The sequence below is a fragment of the Rhyacophila brunnea genome, unplaced genomic scaffold (genome assembly GCF_057557595.1).
Source record: "Rhyacophila brunnea isolate RB1 unplaced genomic scaffold, BYU_Rbru_1.0 scaffold_22, whole genome shotgun sequence".
NCBI classification, from domain to species: domain Eukaryota; kingdom Metazoa; phylum Arthropoda; class Insecta; order Trichoptera; family Rhyacophilidae; genus Rhyacophila; species Rhyacophila brunnea.
In genome coordinates, this window is record NW_028232882.1 from 35,043,997 (window position 1) to 35,068,680 (window position 24,684).

At 31.5% G+C, this 24,684-nt stretch overlaps 1 protein-coding gene across 1 annotated transcript in view; it reads right to left on the reverse strand.

The window, feature by feature from the left end:
* Positions 1–24,684, reverse strand: part of LOC147070499 (voltage-dependent T-type calcium channel subunit alpha-1G-like) — a 630,303-nt gene that overhangs the window by 54,680 nt on the left and 550,939 nt on the right. The window contains exon 16 of the mRNA XM_085949528.1: positions 22,483–22,692. Within this exon, the coding sequence (XP_085805654.1) occupies positions 22,483–22,692 (210 nt within the window). The remainder of the gene's footprint in view (positions 1–22,482; positions 22,693–24,684) is intronic.

Genomic DNA, 24,684 nt, shown 5'->3' on the forward strand with positions numbered 1-24,684 from the left:
TTATTATTTGCATTTTAGCAGCACATTACTTATAATTAATTTTCAAAAACGTAAACGAGTGTACTTTCTTAATACCAAAAATTCCGGTATTTTGGATTTTTGAAACCGGTATTTTGGTATTGATAAATACTGGAATACCGGTTTTGAAATACCGGTATTGCAATCCCTAATTTGTACCAGTTGATACCAATATACATAATTAAATTTGTATAGACCGGGTCACTAAAATATGTATGCAAAGAGTTTCGCAGTTTTTTGGCTACAAAGCCAGAATGGAAAATAATAATTTTGAAATACCCATAGGGTCGACGTAGAAGGATGTCATCTACACGAAGGCCGGACTAAGTAAATAACTTTAGGTATACATACAGCAATGCAAAGATCGCTAGGGATACATAAGAACATTGTAAGTGAGTCATTATACTCAACAGTGGGAAAAACGAAAACAAAATATCGATTGACAATTAATACTCTTTCAAGCAGACGAAAACGTCTCCGATCGTTGCTAAATTTGGTGAATCATATAATTTGTTTTAATTATATTACTATGCATTGAAATTATTTGATTTATATAATAAAACATTGTCAAAGATTTTATCGCATTAAAATCATTAACTTTTTGCCACAAATTCTTATTAAATAATATAAGAAAGAATATTACTTGTTTTTAGAATATAATACTGAAAAAAAAAAGATTTATAATTAATTTTTAAGCCGAGAATGAAACCGGATTAATGCTGAGGGACTTTGAATAAATTTAATGAAAGTTCATTTTATTCTATCGTAAATAGCATAATACACATTAAAACGACATCCACTCATTATTTAAAGTAATAAAACGTTTTATTGTCCCATAGAAATATATGACTTTTATTAGGTGAGGTTGAATTTTATTGAATGTAGAATAAACAAAGTATATTTGGTGCATAATTGGATTTAACAGTATATACCGTAGGAATTTACTTAAGTTGATTATGTGATAGATAAATTAATATTATAGTGTTAAAAAGGCCGTTGCTATTTAAAAAAAAGAACTCCATACAGTTAATTAATATTAAAAAAAACACTGTTAAAATGTGTGTTAATCACTCAGAAAATTAGTAAAAACAAATTGATGTATTCTTTAATAATTTAACTTTATTGTGGATCGCACCTTCATAGGTCGTAGGCACTTTTATTTCTATATACTTCTGTCCGTAACTTTATCATACATATATTTTAAGGCTATACTTCAGCTGGGGCATGGTTTAAAACGATCGTGACTGCGCGACGCGAAGAATGTGCAAACGACGCGTGCAGAACAAAACATAATTTGTCATAAAAATTCAACATGCGTCCATTTAGTGTTATGTTTATTGTTTTATTTGTAATAATATTAATATATTCATTGACATGTTTTCTTTTTCAAGTAAATGGGTAACGTTTTTTAGTCATCTTTACACGATTTAAGAATTAATTACCCCGACGCCATCACAAAACAGCTTGGCGTGTTTACAGCTCGACTTTCGCTCTCCGATTGGCAGCCAGTCAGAAATTTCGTCCATAGTTGAAAATTATTTGCCGTTTCACTGAAGTATGCTCTTAAATTTTATTTTCTCTACTGCCTTCTTTTCAAAAACAAAATAAATGCGCCATGACCTCCTGGAAATCTACCTTATTTTACAAACTATGAATTAAACTTATTTATTGCACTTATCACAAAATTCAGAAAAAGTCTAGAATTATATTTCATATATAAAAGCGCATATTCCTGCCGACATGATCATTTTCCAACACTTGCTTTTTAAGATCTTTTTAGCCGATATGAGCGCATATTGCTATAATTTGTACTGTGAAACACATTAAACATGTAAGAACAGTCTTTCAAAATTTTCTTCTACTTTCGTTTTGCTAATACCGCCCGTATATTCAATGTACCTCAATTGCTTCGGAGGCTACAACTGCCCCCTCAAATCGCTACAGCGCCCCCTAGGAAATGAAATCATCCACTTTGGGAAATACTGATCTAAACATACCTACGCAGGTATTGCAATTCAAAAATAATCTACATATTATTTAATATTAAATGAGCAGGTTTACTTATTATGTTTTTTTTTTTTTAAATTTATGTACCAATATATGTTATTGAAATATTGAAAGCTTTAAAACTTTGGTAGAATTTAAGCAACCTACTGTACTTATACTCAGTCTGTTTAAACTGACTTTACAAAAAATGGTAGAGCAAAAGATTACATTATATTGACGATAAAGAAACTAAAATAAATTTTGAAATACCACTCATAAAGCTTTTCATTCTACTGAGTTTAAATTTATATAAAATGAGAAAAATTCAAAGTTTCAAATCCTTCATTTAGAACAGCGCTGTCCAATTGGCTGCCCGCCAATTTTTTTTTGCGGCCCGCGAGCTGTACAGTAAATTTTTCATCAAACATTGGGGAGAGAATTACCCATCATACATTAAAATATGAAAACATTTCATTATAATACTAAATATAAATTGGAATTATGCGACCTTTAGGCTGACCCAATTATTGCATCTAGTAGAGCAACTAGAATAGAAGTGTTCAAACTTTTGGATATAGAAAAATACCCAAAAATAAGAGAAGGTAAGAAAGGAAAGAACAGCTTGAAGGACTCCAAGCTTGAAAATTTAATTAGAACTTGCCACAACAAATGTTGATTTTGACAGAAAAGAAATTGTTGCTCAACAACTAAGGCCACAATACTCACATTAAATAACTTATAAGTACGTATAAGTATAATCTTTGTTTTGTAAACTTAATTCATTTATGATGAATAAATTTGTTTACAAAAAAAAAATACTTAACTTAATTATATTATGTACCTATTATTGTTTTTATTATTTCTAGTTATGTGTTATTTTTGTATAAAAAATAACTTTTGTATTGACATTAACTGACTTTTCATTTACCTATCCTCTTTGGCCCCGAAATGTTTGCTAAAGAAAAAATGGCCCGCGGCCTAAAAGAAGTTGGACAGCGCTGATTTAGAATATTTAAATAAATACAATATTATACCTAAATTCATCATACTAATTACCTATACCCATTCATCTGACTAATATTTTTCACGATACCTACGTTTTAATTTGCAACTTATAGAGTGTCAAAAAATATTCTCATATTAACACGTTAAGAACGAAAGCACTCCATGTCGTAGCGTTGGTGCCGACCTCACAAGATTTGAGTACACTTGAAGAGTTCACTTCATTATAATCTAGCGCATCGCTTCCTACCACACTTCACTCGATCATAACAATTTAGCTTGCGTCTTGTTGCAATTTAATTATTACTGTAAGGTTTCGACGCGAATATAAATACCCGGGATAGTGACACATTAACATGTTTTGGAACCACGATTTTAAAGTCAAAACTATCAGGCTTAATGTATGATTGACAATAATAGATAATATATATCCATTATATTATTATAAGTTATAATGTAGCAGACGACAAAGATAAGATCGCCTTGGTGGTGGCCGACCTCCGCTAGGGGATGGCACAATAAGAAGTAGATATTATTATGATTCTAGGAATATTGGCCGTAGCGCTGACGAAAAACTAAGACATTTTAATTCTAGGATGCTTTTTTATTTTGTGGTTGCTGTATTATTGAGGAATGGATAAACATCTGCCTACATATGTAACTTATACAATTATTGTCTGTAATGAAACACTTAGTCGCAGCCATCACCTTTTGTAGATCAATTTTTTTCCCTACACTAGCATATAATTTTACTCAAAAATCAATAAAAAAAGTCATAAATATGACATGTCGTATTCAGGCAGTTAATTATCTAGGGAAGTTAAATGTCGGGTGTAATAATTTTTTAGTATGGCCGCCCATGACTGCGTTAACTGCGTACTGTCATATTACGTTGAGTAGCACAATTAACATGTCTTACTTAATTATAATTGGATATATTTGGAAACAAGTAAGACACAGTGCCGTGTCTTAACAGTTATTGTATATAAAAGTCTCGTTTAGAAATTTTCTCCGAGTGATATTTGTGTTATTTTGTAGCAATACAAATAATTTAAACGTGTTACCGTGTTAACTATTTAAAATAACTCTACTGGTGTCAACACTTAATCAAGCACCAATAGCGAAAGCTGTGGTGATGGTCAATGCGCTTTCTAGAGACGTAGATATTATCATGATGCGCTGTTAATTCGAAGATTATTATTAGCTATGTATTTTTATTGTAATATGATTTACCTGTTGTTTTAAAATCTAAATATCATATTTAGAATGTCTTGAATTACAATTCGTTATTTACACAGCATGTTTTTACAATAAACAATCGTAAATTATTCATAACTCTAATGACTATCATTGATCTGTGATATCGTAGTGATTATTCCATATCACAGTGAGTTGGTTTTTTTAAATAATGTTTTGAATCTATCCGCGTGTTCAATTATCCGGATATACCATATTTTGGAGGTTATAGTCAGATTTAGAGTAGAAATATTGATTTAGTTTATATTAATTATTGCATTAATATTTCTATAATAGCTAATTTCAGGCATAATGTAAAATACATTTACCATATTATTAGTATACAGTATGGATACAAATTAATATACGAAATATATAAAGTTTTGCTAGAATTTTTAAGCATAATAATTCATTTTATTGAGAACAGTGTGCCGTAGATAAAAAACACGTAGACCGGCGTAGCATATACACTGGTACGGCGTAGACCCATAATAAATAAATACAGAACACATAAAAACACATAAATTTATTTTAATGTATATTGATAAAAGATTTTAATATATGTTGACAAAATTAAATGTAATAAAAAGTGTCGTGAATGAACAAAAATAAGTATGCAAATATGTAATAATAAATAGGTTCTGGGTTTTTTTTTTGATATGATAATATAACATAAAATCATTTTAAATATTCGTCTACCTAGGCCAGAGGTCAACAAACAGCGGCTTGCGAGCCGCATATGGCTCTTTGGTCATTGGCGTGCGGCTCTTTTCCAAATTCCCAATTTCCAATTTTTACAAAAACTTTTGCAAAATTCCTAACTTTTATTTTTTGTCATTGATTTGTACACTTATTATATTATATAATGACATCATCGCGAGACTAATTTTTCCTCCGTGATGGTTGATGCGAAACTGTATGATTGTTGTTGTTATAAATCCGCCCATTGCAAAAGTCGACAAATTAAAATTTTCTCCATTTGAGAATGATTTCCATGTCACGAGTACTTTTAAAATACAATTTTATTGGTGGATTTAATAAGCAAAGAGTTATGGAGCTCAAAATTTGTAGGTCTTGCTAACAAAATTGAGGATTTGGAGAGGCAAAATGCAATTTAATTTCACAACACAAGTGGAGCGCTCTAAAAGATCGACATATAATACATGGAATAGCTTGCTTAACTCATATTCGAGTCTACATAATATGTATGTGAACAAGCATTTTCAAACACGAACAATAGGCTCTCGAATTTTTTTTAATCGTTGTGACTCATATTTGGCTCCTTTGATCCAAGAGTTTGCCGACCCCTGACCTAGGCGATAAATATATGTAATTAAATTATATGCATTGATAATATATACATATAAATACATACGTCTATTCTATCCTTATGATTGATATTAATATTAAAGTTGAAACTTATGGGATCCCAGATTATGTATTAAGTGTAATAATTTAATATGATTATTGTTTGTGAACAAAATACATCTAACAATGTAGTCAATTTAATTAAAAATATCTTATCATGAAAATTATATTTTTAAATTCAATATTGATGGCGAAATAATTTAGGCTTTTATAATATTTTAAAGCTGTTAATTAATATTGTAACTTTAGCAGAAATTTTTACATTTTATCATAAGATTGTTAAAAGTTTTTCCAAAAAAAAAAACGGCTTTAATCAAGTATATTAGATAGCTGCCTTATCGATTTTCATGGGATTAGGCGATTGGCAACTTTTTTATATAATTTTAAAATTTCTTCCATGCTCAATCATAATAAAAAAACTTTTAAAACTTTTTTTTTTGTCTATCAATTTTTATAATATTATCAACTTTAGTATAAATGGATTCTGAAAAAAAAGTGAAAAATTTAATGTTTAACAATTCTTATCTCGAGATTGGAGACGAGATAATTAATCCCAGAATTTAAAAAAATCTGAAATTGCAATCCCTACTTGATAGGCAATATTATCATAAAGATAATATTACGAAAGTCTTAACTACTTCACGTTCAATATAGTGTATCTTGTATTGACTTCTACTTAATACATATTATAATGATTTTGTACCTCAGTAAGACTGGATTAAAACCAGTTTTGTTAAAAATGAGTTAGGTACAGATTTTAAGCCTAAATTAATATATCTATCAAGCCTAATTCAAAATTTGAGTCTATTCACAACAGAAACTCGAAATTCTTAAAACAATAAACCCGTAGCTAATTAAATTTAAGTACGGCATGTTTTTTTAAATTGCTTTGTATGAAAGTGTTATTTTTTGAGAAAAGGTAGTCAGTATCTCAGGAATGCATAGATATTATGAGGCTTGTTACCTGGAACATTAATTAAAATATTTATGTATAATATTAAGGACCCTTCTTCAATTGTTCAGTCTACACTCTAAAATCGTCTACCTTTTACACAATAATTAAATCTAACTGATACCAATAATTGGCTTCTTATTTTTTTCGTGGTTATTTAATGGTAGTTATATAGTATTGTAGGAGAACATTTCAATAAGACGTTGTCAATTTACGCTAAATTTCAATTGTATATTTTTTTTTCTAAAATAAATAAACCTTATTAATAATAAATTAATTGGGTTAACATATTATTCTTCGTACGTAATTTATTTAATTTCTATAAAACTGTTGCTAATGCGCCGGCTATACGGCAGAAATATATAAAACCAATTACTAAACATTATTTTATGTCTTTTAACTATCATGTCATCATCATTTAACGGCTCTCATACTTCACTACGTAATACATTGACTTCTCACATCAGTATATCTATTCCAACTACGTAACACCATAACAGTTTCGTTATATTTCTGGATTATCTGGTGTATTTTGCGTGCAAGATTACCTAAAATAACTGAAAGCATGATGTTAGGTGAATCTTTAAGTTGGTACCCATGTTAACCCTTATGCGCGCCGGCTAGACGGCAGCGACTTGCCTGCGCGGTATCACTTTTACAGCGCTTTATGGTTTGCGCGAGCTACAGTTTTCCCGTCCATACACACGGTCTTCCCAATACAAACCGGTTTGCGCAGGTAAGATTGTAGTAAAGCATGAGCATCTAGTCGGTGTTTTAACGTGTAAAAGCATAACGGTGCCCATTTACGACCTCCGAACACTAGAACGTCTAGCTGTCGCGTTTGACCTCGTCACATGCCGCAGACGTGTCCTCCTATGTGAGTGTAGAGCCGGCGAAGGGTGTTTGCGCTAGGTATATAGATATTTAACAAAATCCAACGTCTTGTGGTTATGTCGGCGCGCGGCTAATAACTGAAAAAAATTGTAAATAATAACAATGTCGTATAAATTTACACATTTAAAGTTTAAGATAATGACCGATTTTAACTAATATAATAAGTACGCATTGTATTTTAAAGCCGGCTAAACATAGCATAAGATGAAATATGTTTTACAAAAGTGTGTACCTAAATATATAGAGATTCGGAGTGCTGAGTAAAATGTATAGTCACTTGAAGGAGAAGAAAATTATTCACATTATGTGCAAAATATCTGCGAATAAACAAAATATATTGTGTACTAGAATTAATTATACTACAAGCATTATGTATAATAAGTATTATGTGATAGTAAGTAGTTACCTAGTAGTTTTACCTGTAATTTCTCATATTGAAGAGTTAGAAAAATATAATACACATTATGTGAAGAATATTTTACATTTCTAAAAAATACATCACTATTTATTTATATTGTGTTGAAGGTTTTTGGATGAACTGGATCTTTTAATGTGATATACAATTTATTTTTCTTATGTTTTACAGTTTAATTATATTATGTATACATTTGATAATTTTTTAGGTATGTTATGGGCTGTTTAACAATTAGGTAGAATATTATTTTTTTTCATATATTATAAAAGTGTTTTAAGTTTTACATGTATGTATGTATTTTCATTTTTAAAAAACAATCTAACCTAAGGTGGCCTATTGTATTCACAACCAGTCGGGATTATACTGTGGTTCTAAAACCCTGGTTGTGAATGTTGTATTATGGGTTGTGCAATATTCGAAAAGGATTGCAAAATAATAATTATTGTCTTTCGTAAAAACCAAGCATTTTTTTAACTATTTTTTGCTAACCTTATTTAAACTAACTTAAAATAACTAATTTAAACTAACACTGACTATTTATAATTGGTTTGTTATATTTTTTATTGTAACCCTTGACTTGCTAGATAAGTAATAAGTAATGGAGTTTTTACCTAGTTTATTGTATTGATTGGTCATATAAGTTAGTGTTTATTTGCCTTTTGGTGAGTGTGTACAGTGCCTGAAGATGCCGAAAGGCGAAACCCTGGTCAAAAAAAACGATTGAAATGGAATAGTACAAAACTTGAATCTATTAGAATTTAAATTCTAATTCCATCAAGTACCATCGGTCGATAGTATTAATATTAATATATTTTCAATAAAAACTTGAATAAAAAGTAGTTTAGGTTTATTTAAAGTATTAAAAAATATGTTGTATGAAGAAATAACTGTTTTTAACATGTATATTTACACAAATACGATTTGGAGTAAGAAATAAACGTAAGTAGATGTTAAAAAAATGTGTCTCAAAAATATATTTAAAAAAAAACTTTTACGTACGCCTTCTCGATATCGGTTTTTTATATCTAGCCTCATATTATTAAATCTCAACAAATTGCCACGGTTGCCATTAAATTCAAGAAAACTTCGGCGAAAAAAGCAATAGGACGTCAAAATGTCGCCTGTGCTAATCGAAAACCCGCTAGAAAAACTTTTTATATTGGGAAAAAAAAAACAACTAAACTAAATCGTCTGCAAAAAAAGCAGTCGGGGCATATCTTGGAGAGACAGATTTTTTTTTCTTCAGCGAAAGTATCAAAGCATAAGAGTGTGGTCTGAAATGTCGCGCCTTAAAAACCTGATGTCCGGAAAAATTACGACATATAAAAAATGCTGCGTCATATTTTTCGGCGTAGTAAAAAAGACTTCGCTGAAAATGTGATGCAGTCCTCTTGTCGTGAGTCAATTAACCTTTCTCTTAGGCCCGTTTCAGACGGGACATCAGTGTCGCGCTTGATATAATATAGGAGGCCTTTGTATTATATTTATGAACGCCACAGAGCTAATGAGTCAAGGCATAATTTCGCGTTATAAATTAGAACATAAAACTGGCTGCGGTAATAAAAACAAGTATATCGGCGGCTTGAGAATGTAGCGGCTGACGGAAAAGTGTACCAGACACGCTTTGACTCATTAGCTCTGGAGCGTTCATAAATATAATGCAAAGGCCCCTTTATTCGAATACAAAAGCCTTCTATATTATATCGAGCGCGACACCGGTGTCCCGTCTGAAACGGCCCTTACTGTGCAATAAATTCCTATTGATACTGTAGCGTCACATTGCGTTAGCGTAGTGTTTTAAAATTAAGTCGTGCGGTTTCGGCAAATTATTGATATTTTAAACTATATTTCAATTATGTGATGCGATGTCACTGGTCATGGTACGTTATACTAAAATAAATAAATCAACGAACTAGTTAGTTAATTAAGATCGCACTACAGACCACTCAGGTTCATGGCCGACTGTAAAACCGTCCTACAGGAATCTCTAATCCAAACTCTCTATCTCCAGTTGGTCACACGTAGTTTCTCTGTTATTCACAGTTATTCACCCATCTCATCCGAAGGAGGCTCAGAGGGCGAATGCCTACAAAGGGGGTTCCTTCATAAACTTTATCCATCGCATTTAACAACGTGACCGGCTGACCTGAGTCTTCGCGCCCTCAAGATAGTGAATATATTGGTTTAAATTAATTGTTCGCAGATTTCAGCATTCTTTCGTATGCGCCATCTTTGATTGTCTTCAATTGGTCCAAGTATTCTTCAGAGAATTTTATTTTAGAATATGTATTTCGATTGCCTTTCTTGTTTTGTTTCTACGATTATTTTTTTTTAATTATTAATAACCATTGTCCTTGCTTTTTCGTACAAGGTAGTTGTTAGTAATTTTGGACAATCACAAACACCCAGGCTTTGAGAAAAACACATAAATATTGTGTCCTCACCGGAAATCGAACCCAGAACGCTCGAGCGGAAGGCCAGTGCCTTACCCACTGCACCACGAGCGCCGCCTCTTGTTTCTACGTTAGGCTCCAGATTTCACACCCATACAGAGATATCGTTTTCACGGTCACATTGTATAGTCTGAATTTTATCATTTTGAACCTGGCTTAGTAGCTTGGATCTGAATAGACTCTTCAGTACGAGGAACGCTGCACTTCCACTCTTCAGTATACTGGCGAGTTCGAGGTTCATCTCATTCTTTTGGGAGGTGTTGGTACTTAGGTACCAAGTACTTAAAAACGTCTTAGAATGTCGAGTTACCCACTAAAATGTTTATTGGTGTCTATTTTTCTTTGATAATCTTGAGTAGGTACTTGAATTTATTCGTTTCAAAATGTGATTAAATAAATAATTACAAGATAAAAAGAGCTTTTTATATACAACGTTTTTAAATTTTCTGTTGAATCATATAAACTTGACTTGACTAGCTTAAACGATCTAAAAAATGTACTTTATAGAAATACTGAATAAATTTACTGAAATGTCATTTTGACACTTCATATTGATTTCCATAGTAACGCACGTATATATTAATATTAACAATTTAGTTGCTAGGAGCCAATTAGCAACCAATAATAGTTTTACTTTTTATGGATTTCTTCCGAAATAACTTTTCATACAAAATGGAATTAACTGAAAATGAAATCAATTCTACTTAAAGATGGCTAAAAGTATTAAAAAATGCATTGGCATCGTGTTATGATATATATTTTAAAAGTTTTAAATGTCTAGCTAATCAGGAAGTTAGTTAAAAATAGATTGCAAGATTTGTACCGGTCAAACAACCACCGGACAAATAAGAATACGAGCTAAGAAAAACGATGTAAAATAAATACATACATTATGATACGGTTCATCTTTTACAAACTTTGATAAAACATCTTAACCGTTTTCAAAAAGTAATAATATGTATTATATATATTGCGCGTAAACTTTTGCAAATCAGGAAAAACGAAATAAAGTTAACCATCCAAAATATTAGTTTTTACCTTACAATTCGATTTTAATTAAATTCGGCGCGGGCCTCCCCCGAAAAACATTTCACTCGTTTTCCACAGTGACAGTGAAAATATAATTTCCCTCCAGTGATCGAGCCTAATCGGCAAAGGGAGGGTGGTTTTAATAAGAAAACGATAATAATTATTAATTTCGCGACAAAACGCGGGCAGGGCGACCTACATTATTTTTCGTCTGACATTGAAAACAAAATTTAATAATATAAGCCCGACTTTTTATGTTAAAATTATCAGAGATCAAAATTTGGCAAATGTAAATTTTACAACCGTCGAATTTGTGGTTAGCCAGGTTGTAAAATAAATACAATAAATATTTCTTATGGTGGCTTACAATAAATATTATTTCAAAATGGCATTTTATAAAGTACACTCCCAGTATCTATTTGATCAGGCTTCATACCTTTTCACAGTTCAGATATTTTTGAATAGAGAAAATCAACTACCTATCATATCTGCAGTTATTTTGTTTACACGTTTTAACATTATAACATATAGTGAGTAGTATAGTAGTAGTAAAATATTCACAAGAAACCAGTCTTTGATAAAATTTTGATGTATTGTGGAATTAAACACACAGTCCCCGGATCTTTAGCCGGTGCCTTATGCATTGGTTATAGTTATCATAATATACCTTGTTTAGAAAAAAAGGAATAGCTTCCTCATCATTATCATAGCCGTTTTCGATGGAGGAAGGCATCTCTTTATATTATTATTTACCGTAATATTGAACCCGTATATCCAATGGTATCGCGACAATATGCTTTAACCAACTTAACTACGAGCCTCCTACCTAATTGAGATAATTTAAACTAGTATATCCTACATGAAATGCTTATCAAATTGCCTTTTTATTGACTATCGGTTTTTGCATTTTAAATCAAGGAATATTAATTAACTTAATTACTAACCGAAGCCCGGATCTCGCCAAATTGTTTTCAACTTATGTATGATAAGTAAATGGAATGTAATATTCTCAAATCTTGTGAATTATTCGTTGAATAAAAAAAATTGTTTATTATTTATTATTACGGAATAATATTTTTTATAATCTTTTCACGCTAATTCGAGAGTTTAAAATTCTAACCACACAACAAAAAGCTTGTATTTCAAGTAGGTATACCGAAGTTTTGTTTGAAGGGCAACTGAAATGTTTTTTTAATTATTTATAACAAAACTTGGAAGCTTTATGATTGTAAGTCTATTATATGGTTTCAAACTACGCTAAAACAATAGGTAGAAGAAATAATAAAATAATTTAACTTGTTTTTAAAAACAACACGCGAGGCTTAAAATCAATAAACTTTTTTTAATGCAGACTACTTTCAGGTAGAATATTTAAGGTTTTAAATATATCAAGTTACTTACTGGACAACTTCGATTTATATTTTACTGGGAAATTGATTTTTAGGATCTGGCCTCAAAAAGGTCATGAGTCCAATTTGCAGAAAATATAAATTTATAATAATAAAATTTCTTTTTTCATTTCTTTATTTGTAAAATTATATTTCTATTTTTCTGAGTAAGATATCATACCTTATATACTCAATTTATATATTAGAGTATTTTTACGTTGTACCTTCAAATGGTATTTTATAATTAATTATGGGATAATATCCCATAATTAATTAAGATATCTGTTGATAATTAGCAAAAATCGTGTCCTATATTTTAGATATTGTCACTGTACAGGCCAATTGGCGTAATCCTCAAATATAAAATTGTTTAGGAAGTGAAAAAAACTGTAGGCATTGGATTTACTTATTATTTTATATAATATTTATTTATTATTTTATATATATTATTTTGTTGCAAATTGAGAATTTTCTTTTATTGGCACACAGTGCTTATGTTTAGAGAGTTTACAGCATTAGGCTGGAATATTTTTTATCAAATTACGAATGACTTAAAAATAGTTTTGATTTATTTTGATATAAAATATTTTTTTGGGATTTATGATACTTGGCCAGTTCGTGTAAGAGTATGCAATAAGTCCACTGTCATCAAAGTGTCACTTCGGTGAAAAGTGAGCATTACGACAATTGGCCTGTACATGACGATATGTATTTAATATCATTATTGATAAATCTTGTATAAAAAATGTTAGTTTTATTATTAGTCTGTCAAAATAATTATTTACTGTAAACAGTACTGTACTTACTGTAGACAAATCAGGGTTTTTTTTAAATTTTATATTTTTTGTTTTAATTTTACCTGGTAAATTTGAATATAGTATATTGAAGCGATGATTGTAGAACCAAAAAATAGTCATTGCAACACGCATAATTAATATATTTTTGCCTGGAAAGCAATTATCGCAAGCCAATACGGCGTTTAACTTCTAAAATCTAAAGCATCTGAGAAAGATAACGACAGTGTGTCTAAGCTATCTTCCAATTGTTAAGAACTTATTGTATCGTTCGATACAACAACAAAATCTGAAACCAAAATATATTTGAAGTTCAAGAAATATGCACTACAAATTAGTGCACATATTTAGTACTTAATTGTATTAGTTCTCTATAGCTTCATCGTGGTAATATTATTATTTGTCACTGTCAAAATGTATGATTAATTTTTTTTTGTCAGTTTCTTCTAATTACATGACATCGCTATAGGATTGGTTTGCCAAATATCCGTTTTTGTCGAAATCGACCTTTTAATGCAGAATGTTTTTTTGTATCTAAATGAACCAGAACCATCCTTACGTATCTTCAAGAATGACCTACCATTATATCTTAAGCGTAGGGTGTTCAACCAATGTGTGATACCCGTGCTCACGTATGGCTGCGAGACGTGGACCCTCAACACGAGAGATGTCCAAAGGCTAAGAGTCACACAGCGAGGCACGGAGAGGTGCATGTTGGGCATCACGCGAAAGGACCGTAAGAGAAACGAATGGGTTAGGAAGCAGACAAGAGTACGCGATGTAATAGACGTTGCCAAACAGCTGAAATAGAGATGGGCGGGGCACATTGCTCACCGAAAGGACGACCGCTGGACAAATGCCGTCATCCAATAGTACCCAAGGGGTACGAAACGGCCGCAGGGTCGCCCTAAAAGCCGCTGGATTGACGAACTGGTAAAGTTCGGCGGAAATACGTGGCAGCAAACGACACAGGACCGATAGAGTTGGAGAAAGCTTGGGGAGGCCTTCATCCAGCAGTGGATTGACCCCGGCTGATGATGATGACTTAGTAATGGTAATGAATACATCATTCATATGCTGTAAAAACAACAATTTAAATATCTCCATGTATTTAAATATAGGATTATGATATTTGTTTTTCGTCACCTGAACATTTGGTCTATTCGGGAAACCAATCTTACAGCGATGATGAGTAAACTCAAAAATTCGTAGATGCACACCAATCGCTGTGAGCAATCGATTCGATCGTGTTGACGTTTGTTTTGATTGGATCATAACTTAGTACGTTGTGTTGCTAGTCGTAAGAATTATGACCATCTATAAAATGCCATCGCAACCGCATTTAGACTAGACTAGTACCAACCTTTTGATTATATTTACTTGTATATTATTTATTATGGTGTGTTAAAATAATGAATAAATTCAGATGACTGTCCTTAAAGAATGAAACGTTAAATGACATTTCCTTAAACCCTGTTTACACATGCACGGATTTACTGTTGACAGTAAGTGTTATCGCGGCCATAACAAGAAAATGTATGGGTAAATATTTATTATCCTGCAGTTGGCAAGATTGCATGGATGAATCAAAAAAGTTTGGAAAGTACAATGATAGTGGCGAACTTGCCGGTAAAAAAACGAACTATATTCATTTTGAGGTTAACCGATTTTCACTACCTGTTAAATAGTACCATAAAATGACAACATCGCGTCTCGCTTACTCTTGTAGAATGAGATTGGAGAGATAGTCACCACTTTTACGTGTAAACAGTTATTATCTTATATCTGCCAGTAAATACATGCACGTGTACAGGCGCTACTATACACAATCTTTCACTTTCGTCGCTAACATAGATCGTATCGAAAAAAAAAGTTTTATTCTACCTACGACACAATGTATATATTCAAAATGAGATACTCGACGTAAGTCGTTGAGCCTGCGAGTATGATCGTGTAATTCGTACTTTATTAACTGTATACCAGTGGCGAAGGGTGGAGGTAGGCTGTTAAGATCCGACATAAATGTTGCACACTAAACTTTATCAGTCATATGTATTTGTTTTCATTTAACTAAGACTACAATTGAACGTAGTTATGCAGAATGTAGCCAGTCCACAATAATGTCGCGCTGAGATAATGGCACTTTAGTAACAACATGATTATTAAAAATGTATGTAAAAATGTAAAATGTCAAATTGTAAATAGTATTTTATTTCAAGAATATTTTTTTTGCGGCTTGGCTATTTTCGGCAGAATGTAGAGAAAACCTTCTCGCATCTGATCTATATCAAATCTCATGTTTTTATTTAACTATTTCTTTTATTCAATGAATAATTCACAAGATTTAAGAATATATCATTCTGATTATTGAACATATATAATTTAGAAAAACACTTTCTGAGAGCATACATTATAACCAATAGAAAAAATCTTTTTTGAAAAAAGTAAGCCAACCCGACGGGGATTCGAACTCCGTATCTCCCAGGTATATGCCCTGATCCGCTGCATTACCATTATGCTACGAGGTGACATACTAATAGCGACAAATTTTAACTATTGGTCAATATTAATACCTACTCATCAATGTTAACAACTAACATTGATGAGTAGGTATTAATATTGACCAATAGTTAAAATTTGTCGGTATTAGTATGTCACCTCGTAGCATAATGGTAATGCAGCGGATCAGGGCGTATACCTGGGAGATACGGAGTTCGAATCCCCGTCGGGTTGGCTTACTTTTTTCAAAAAAGATTTTTTCTATTGGTTATAATGTATGCTCTCAGAAAGTGTTTTTCTAAATTATATATGTTCATGTTTTTATTTTTTGTGGACTGGCTACTTTCTGCAAAACTATGTTCAATTTACAGATGGTGTTGGTTAGTTTTTTAAAATTTAATTAAACCCTGCGAAGACCAAGCCATGATATATAATAGTCAAAAAATACTCGTCTATCCATAAAATATCTAAAATTATGCCATTAATCATACTACTTACATCATTTTGGATATTTTATAGATATATTTTACCTTTTTTGGTTTGGTTTGGGAAGGGCGTAGTTAATTAAAAAAAACCAACATCATGACATGTAATATGTATTCTTAATTCTACTAAATGAAATTAGTATGAAAGAAAAAGTGTGCACTATTCGGGTCTCCCATAGTAGGTATACCAAAACTATTGTGGTCTGATTTAGGCAGGATTTAATTGTTTTTTTTTTAAACTAACCAAAACCATAAATTGTAGTCTTAGTTCAATAAAAACAACAACGTATGACTGACAAAATTTTGTGTGCACTATTTATGTCGTATCTTAACAGCCTAACTCCACCCTTCGCCACTGCTGTATACCTACAGGTACCTAATTATTGTAGAATTTAGACCTTGAGATTTATGAAAATATTTGTCATCAAGTTGAGAATTGTTTGTGGATTGCATTAGGTATGTAAATAACTAAGCAATGTAACAGTCAGATTTAGTATTATTCTCAAAAAACAGTAAAAATCTCGTTACCTACTTGCAGTATTGAAGTGACGAGATACAAAATTGTACGTTTGAACTAAAATCGATTAACTTCGTTTATAAATTACCTTATACAATATTGACATGCATGGTACGGCAATTACACGTTCTGTTTTTCCGATACAAACATTGAATAATTTATGTATACCTGCATAAGTATTTTATTTATTTAATGTTGATACGATAATACTTCGGTTTTACGATATAATTTTTATGATATGGCTAAACCATTTAGTTCTAACCTACATAGTTTTTTTTTAGCGATGTAATATTTTTACCTGATAAAATACATTTTATGATTTAATAGCATTGCCATAATATCTATTATTTACAACGCATGGTTATCGTTTTTGATCGGTTAAAATCTTCCTTATGATATTTTTTTTAATAATATATTTTTTGTTTATTTATATTGCACGGCATTGTTTAATAAAACCTTAAAAATCTCTATACTAGATAGAGTATATGCTTCATAAATTTGTACTCCGTCTTTAAGATGAAAATGATGTAATACAATATTCTAAAAATATTTTTTTTACATATTAACTTATATCATATATTTATTTATTTGTAACTACATTTATATTTTATACAAGTAAATATCACTTGATCTAATTTTATGCGAGGTAATCAGGCAAATAGGCGTATCAGTGTAGAAAGTGTAAAAAAAATGCAAAGTTATCAAACGTATACTTTACCAGAATTAAAATATAATTATTAACAAAAACTTTTGATTTAGAACGTCATTAAGTCGGAGCTATTACTAACACTCGATAATGACGAGCAATTCACTAGCTGTTATTTTGATAAATCAAGTTATTCACAGAATTTTAACAGAAAATTTTAAAATTTACCTGCAGTCTTTTGTTTCTTTTTCATATTTTAGTTTTGTCACATCAGAGGAACAGGTCAACAACGTTATAATAATTATTATTACTATGAGAGTGAAGCGAAATACTTACTGGCCACATCTAGTGACAGCATTACAAGACGTGAAATTAAATACAATGTAATAAAGAATTAAATACTTTTGGTACAAAATAAATTAAAGAAAATAATATAAAGTTAATAATTTATATTTATTAGAGTTATGTAGATGGATGGGGTAAGAATATCTGAGTATTTTTTTAAAATTTAAAACTCAATTAGGTACCATAGAAAAATTCATTATAAATAGTATTGTAAAGATGTAGACGTTCTATTTAGTTTAAATGTATACAGTTTAGAATAAAACGGCCTGTAGTCTCCGACAAAAATACCATTTCTTAATAATTTTACTAAAAAATTATTAAAAATATTCTTCTATACCATCAAAAGAACTAATTTAACTATTATTAATTATGTTTACTGTTAATTCTTGATGGATCGACATATTATTAGAAAGAAAAAGCAACTTTTAAAATTTTCTATTAACCCATAGCTTACGGGCCGCACAAAATTGTGTTTTTGCTAATTACTTTTCAAATGCAAATTAACACGTTAATTACAAAATTAATTAAAAGGGCCCGTAAGCATTGTGTAATTAGTGGTTTGTCATTTGACGAAGTGTACATAAGTTTATCTTGCAATTGAAAATATATTTCTTACTTTTCATTCTGTTTTTAGATGAACTTATGTATTGATTAATTATATCACTTTAAAATGTATTTTTTAAATTGTACGAGGGTGGGTCAATAAGTCCTTAGAAAAGCCGACAGGTGGCGCGACTAGTACTGCAAGCGGTTTGTTTTCATGCAGCGGCACTACCGATTCAGTATGCTGCGAAGTTTCAATCAGATTGGTCGGGTTGTTGTGTGTTTCTCGTACATTTAAAAAAAAATTTGCTTGTGGAAAATGGAAAAATGGAAAATGGAGAAAATTGAGTTTAGAGTTGTTATTAAACATTTTAATATAAAAGGGTTAACAGCAAAGGAAATAAAAAATGAGTTGGATTTAGTTCACGGCATATCTGCTCCTTCACTTGCAACTATTTATAACTGGTTAAATGAATTTAAACGTGGTCGTACATCAACAAAGGATGAACCACGCTCAGGACGTCCTGTAGAGGTGACTACACCAGAAATGATCAATAAAATCCACGATATGGTGTTAAGTGACCGAAGATTAAAGTTGAGTGAGATAATTGAGGTTACAGGGATCTCAAAAGGTAGCGTCATTTCTATTTTACATGACAAATTGGGCATGAAAAATATTTCTGCAAGATGGGTGCCGCGTTTGCTCACAGTCGACAATAAACGCAGTAGGGTGGTGGCCTCTAAAGCCCTGTTGTCGCTCATGCAACGCAATCCGGATGAATTTTTTCGTCGCTTTGTGACTGTAGATGAAACATGGATACACCACTATACTCCCGAGACGAAAGAACAGTCAAAGCAGTGGATTGCGAAGGCAAACCATGTCCAAAGAAGGCGAAAACCGTAAAATCAGCTGGTAAGGTTATGGCTACTGTAATTTGGGATGCACGTGAAATTATTTTCGTTGACTATTTGGAAAAAGGAAAAACAATAACAGGGGATTATTATGCATCTTTATTGGACCAGCTAAAAAACAAAATTGAAGAAAAACGGCCTCATTTAAACAGGAAAAAAATCCTCTTTCATCAGGACAATGCCCGTGTTCACACATGTTTACGATCAATGGCTAAAATTGAAGAATTGAAGTTTGAATTGGTCGACCACCCACCGTATTCGCCAGATTTAGCCCCCAGTGACTTTTTCCTTTTCCCAAACTTAAAAAAATTGGCTAAGTGGACAACGTTTTTTTTCAAATGAAGAAGTCATCGATCGGACAAATGCTTATTTTGAGGACTTTCCGAAAACTTATTTTTCTGACGGTTTAAAAAAAATTGAGAAACGTCTAACCAAGTGTATTGAGCTCCAAGGAAATTATGTTGAGAAATAAAAAAAAAATACAAAAATAAAACCTGTTTTAATGCTTTTTTCTAAGGAATTATTGACCCACCCTCGTATTTAATTGCATGTTTAATAATTCCGTTATAAGATGTGGTTTGATGCAAAACACTACCCAATTACTATTCTGTCTTTATTGACTTGATATTTACACAACTGATTAACAATAAATGACTTTATTTATTTATATTAGACTCTGAAACCTATACGTTAAAATTAATTTACGTCAAAATTTCACAGGCATTGAATGCATGTAATATAAAATTTATGTAAGTTTGTACTCAATAAACGCAGCCGTATTTTGTATGGAATTTTGTATGTCAGGAATGTATAATATAATATTGATAGCTATGTTTACATTGAATGCACTAGCAAAATTACAACGTTATCCTAAGAAAACATATCGCACTGTAAATTAGACATAACAAGTAATATTATATTGATAATATGTTTGTCAATAATCTGACAAATAATTTAAATCTTTTTAATGGCAGTTCATCTAATTTTACGATTTTTTTAAATCTATATAAATAAAATATTCCATAAATTAAGATTGTGTAAGAATCTACTGTTGTTATTAAAAAGAATTTATTGAAGTTATACTTCTATAGGCGCGTTTGCAAAATCAGATCAGTGTATTTTTGGCGTGTGACATGTAACACATAATTTATTTTTTCACAGAAAAAAACGCACTCGATTAGATTCGAACCAACGATTGTTCGGTTATCAGCCGAACGCACTACCTTTACGCCACAGTATGATACTGAAATCTTGACGATTATACAGTATAACATTATAGTTTAGGGCTTGCGCAGACAGAGAGCGGTCGGAGTTCTGCGTTCAACCGACCGTTGACCGCTAACGTTCAGGGGCAGCAGACAGGTGGCGGTCAACAATAAGCGTTCCATTTGTTTACAAACGTTGTACTGACACAAGCGCTGCATAATGTGAGACCGCTATATTCCGACTGCGAGTGGAAGTGAGAAAGCACCGCTGTTGCGTACTCACTCCCCCGTGTGGTTTCGCTCTATGTTGTGTGACTGCTCATATTCCTATGACGGGACTGGACGGGAGGTACGGCGTTCTTTGTAATTCCGGGCATAGAACTCCAGAACTCTAGCGTTCCAATTGACCGGCGCGGTCTGACCGCTGGCTGTGTACCCATACAGTATGAAGTCCATACAGTACAAAAAACGCCGATCTCCGAACGCGGAACGCAGACCGCCTGACCGCGCTCTGTCTGCGCAAGCCCTTAGAATTGTTCCGTTGCCTAGGCAGCGAATTTATTATTGTCGGCCATTTGCGATTCCTTACGTAAACAAACTATTAAACGTCACAGTGACATTTGGTACTTTAAAAATAAAAACAACGAGAAACCATTATATAATTTAGTAATATAAGTTAAAGTGTATATAAATAAACCAACGGCGCTTCAATAAGCGGCCCGTTTTCTTATGTGTGTAATTTAACAAGATAATTAAGAGCTATCTAGGTTATCATAAGCTTTGTTTTTGTTTTGTTTTTTTTTTGTTACGCCAAAGTAGTATAACTTCTAACGCGCATACATAAGTACACACACCGATTTTTTTATTATTATTATAAGAAGTACCTAACATTCAAAAGGTAACTGTAGAATATTGAAGAATAATAATGACGTTTTTAAAACTAATTAGGTGATTAATTAAAAAAAATATCAAACTGTTGACTGTGTATTTTCATATTTTTATTTCTAAAAAAATGTTTTTTTTATGTTATGGTGGATTTATTTGTTTTTGGTGGGTATTTTTAACCACCCTCCTCCCTCCATCGTCAAACTTTTTTACAAAACTTTTTACCCCCTGAGTAAATTACGTCAGATTTCTCCCAATCTCACACATTCGTTAAAAAAACAAGTTCGTTGAAAATTATCGGTTTCAGGTTAACGTTCTGACATAATATTTTATTATTAAAAAATTAGTTTATATTTTGTTGGTTATTTGGCATATTATTGTTAAAAACCCCCCTATCCCCTAATTTACAAATTCTCACATTATATCGTCATATATGAACGACCCCTAAGACTAAAAGAGCATTTTATTCCGAAAGAAATTTGGTATTCTACTAATACAAATAATAAGTTTTAATTATTTGTTGGCGTAATATTGTTAACAACCCCCCTATCCCCTTATTTACAAATCTTAACATTATATCGTCATATACAGACGACCCCTAAGACTAAAAGGACATTGGATTCCGAAAGAAATTCGGTATTCTACTGATGCGAATAATAAATTTTAATTGGTTTCCTATAAATAAAATTGTTATACACAAAATCATACATAAAATAATTATATTTTATTTTTTCACAAATAATCTGAGAATTTATAATTTGGAAATTCCTCAGAAATATTTATGTTAGAAATAGTCTTCTGAGAAGTTTCCAAATTAAGAATGTTATATTCTGAAATCTTGTGAATTATTAGTCGTTGAATAAAAAAATAATTTATTATTAACCCGATTATTGTTTTTAAGTATACCAACCTGAATATGAAAATAAAAAGGACGAGGAGTGAGAAGAATACGGCGACGTTGTCCATCGTCCGCAGCATGACGAACAGCTGCCTTCGAAGGTTGGGCATGAAGCGGACCAGCTTCAGTATCCGCAGCAGTCTGAAGGTCCTCAGAACTGATAAACCTGAACTACCGGCCTGCTCTCTTTCGCCCATGAACGTTTGGGCCAGTTCAAAAGCACTAAAAAGATTTTAATATTAACATACACAATATAATATAATATAAAGTATTAATAACCAATTTTACATTTAATATTTTTAGTGGTTAGAAATATAAATATATTAAACAGACAATACGAATCATTTTCTTTATTTTTAGTTATGTATAGATTATGATATGACTAAAAGACAACTGGACGTCGGACATTAGGGTGTCGCTAGAGATGAATAAAACATGTGAAGAAATTCACGTACTAATTAACAGCACGTCTAACTATAATAAAGCAAGGTTTATAATTATCAGTGGCGAAGACTCCATACTAGACGATTATTTGAAGCCTACCTTCTTAAGAAAAATATTTTTTAATTGCATATTGACTTATTTATGTAATCACTTGATTATATATTCTATAAAATAATTTATTTTGCCAACGAGAGACGCCGTATATGTAGGAATGTATTACACAGATAATTACAAAACAATTTGCAAAGGTTTTAAAAAATATACCACAGCGCGCCATCTGTCTTGAAGTAAATAAAGGTCGGATTATGTTTCAAATAATTCTCAATTTTTTTCATATGGACTTTACGTCTCGTAGCCCCGCCCAGTCTATCGAATCATATGAACTAACGCAAGCTCCAATCGCAGAGACTAAAACCGAAAAAAAATTCTATGGTGTTTAATCGAATATTAATAAATATAGACTGTTTTTCAAAATAAAAAAGAACTTTTATCTAATGATTTTCGACGTTTTGAAAAAATACGTAATTTAAACTGATCGCTTAATTTTATGTCGTCAGTGAGATTTTGAAGTTACATTAAATTAGTGTGTCGTTGTCATTAGTGTGTACCTATTCATTAGTAGTAATATCGTATTAACTTCTTATTTCTCGTAAGTATACCTGACAAGTGTGTTCTTTTTATCAGATCTCCACAGCCTACCTCTTTCCAAAAGTCACCCTTCGCCACTGATGATTATTATAGTGACTTATGCCAGCACGTATACTTTCAAGTTTTAAAATTGCACAGAATTGCAGTGATATCGCGCAGCAATCAATAAAAAAAGGTTTCAATATTTTGCAAATTGGGCAACGAATTCCACAAAGCTTTTAATCAGCACATACCAACACAAAGCATCAATAAAATATTATGCAATATGTATTAAATATTATCAATATAATTTTGCAATCCTGAATATTGAATAAATATAATATAGATCGTTTGGTCGGTGTATTGTAGGTTGTGCAATATATTAAGTCGACCAAAAGTTTACTATATTTACACATATATAGCATTATTATTACATAACATCGATTTAGTTCAGTGCAAGATTGGAATGTAAAAGCAGCTTTTCTACAATCATAAACCTAGATTTGTTACAGATAGATAGTTTATTATTACGTATTTGCTGGTTCTAGTAGTAATGCATGTCATGTATTCTTCACGTATTTCATCTATCTGTATGTGGTTCAGCGCATCTATACACAAGACTGCTATCGGCAGCTATCGAGGGTAGTTTTTCATGTTTGTATCGAAGTAATATAATTGTTACAATAAGTTAGCCGTCTAAACAGTCAAAACTGTATATCTCGCTATAAAATTTAGCACACCCAAAAGAGGTGCTGTTAAAACATAGCACTTATTGTAATTGTTACAATAAGTGCTAATGTTTCGATACAACACTACCCTCAATAGCTGCCGATAGCAGTCTTGTGTATAGAATAGATGCACTGGTGTCCTTGGTACAATAATATTCACGTCTAGTCCCAGACCAATTATGTACTTGTGAAAAATATTATTATACTTGATCAAAGTTGATTATTATGTTTTGGCACCCACTGCACTTGGTAGAACACTCGCCTTTTGTACCATTGATTTTCGAATCCTGCCGCCACGTTGGGATAATTTTTTTTTTAATTCAACATAATATCCACGTATTTTATTTAACGTATTTAGTCAATACATTGAGAGAGTAATTAACTATCTAACACATTGTATCTGTGAAGACTCATA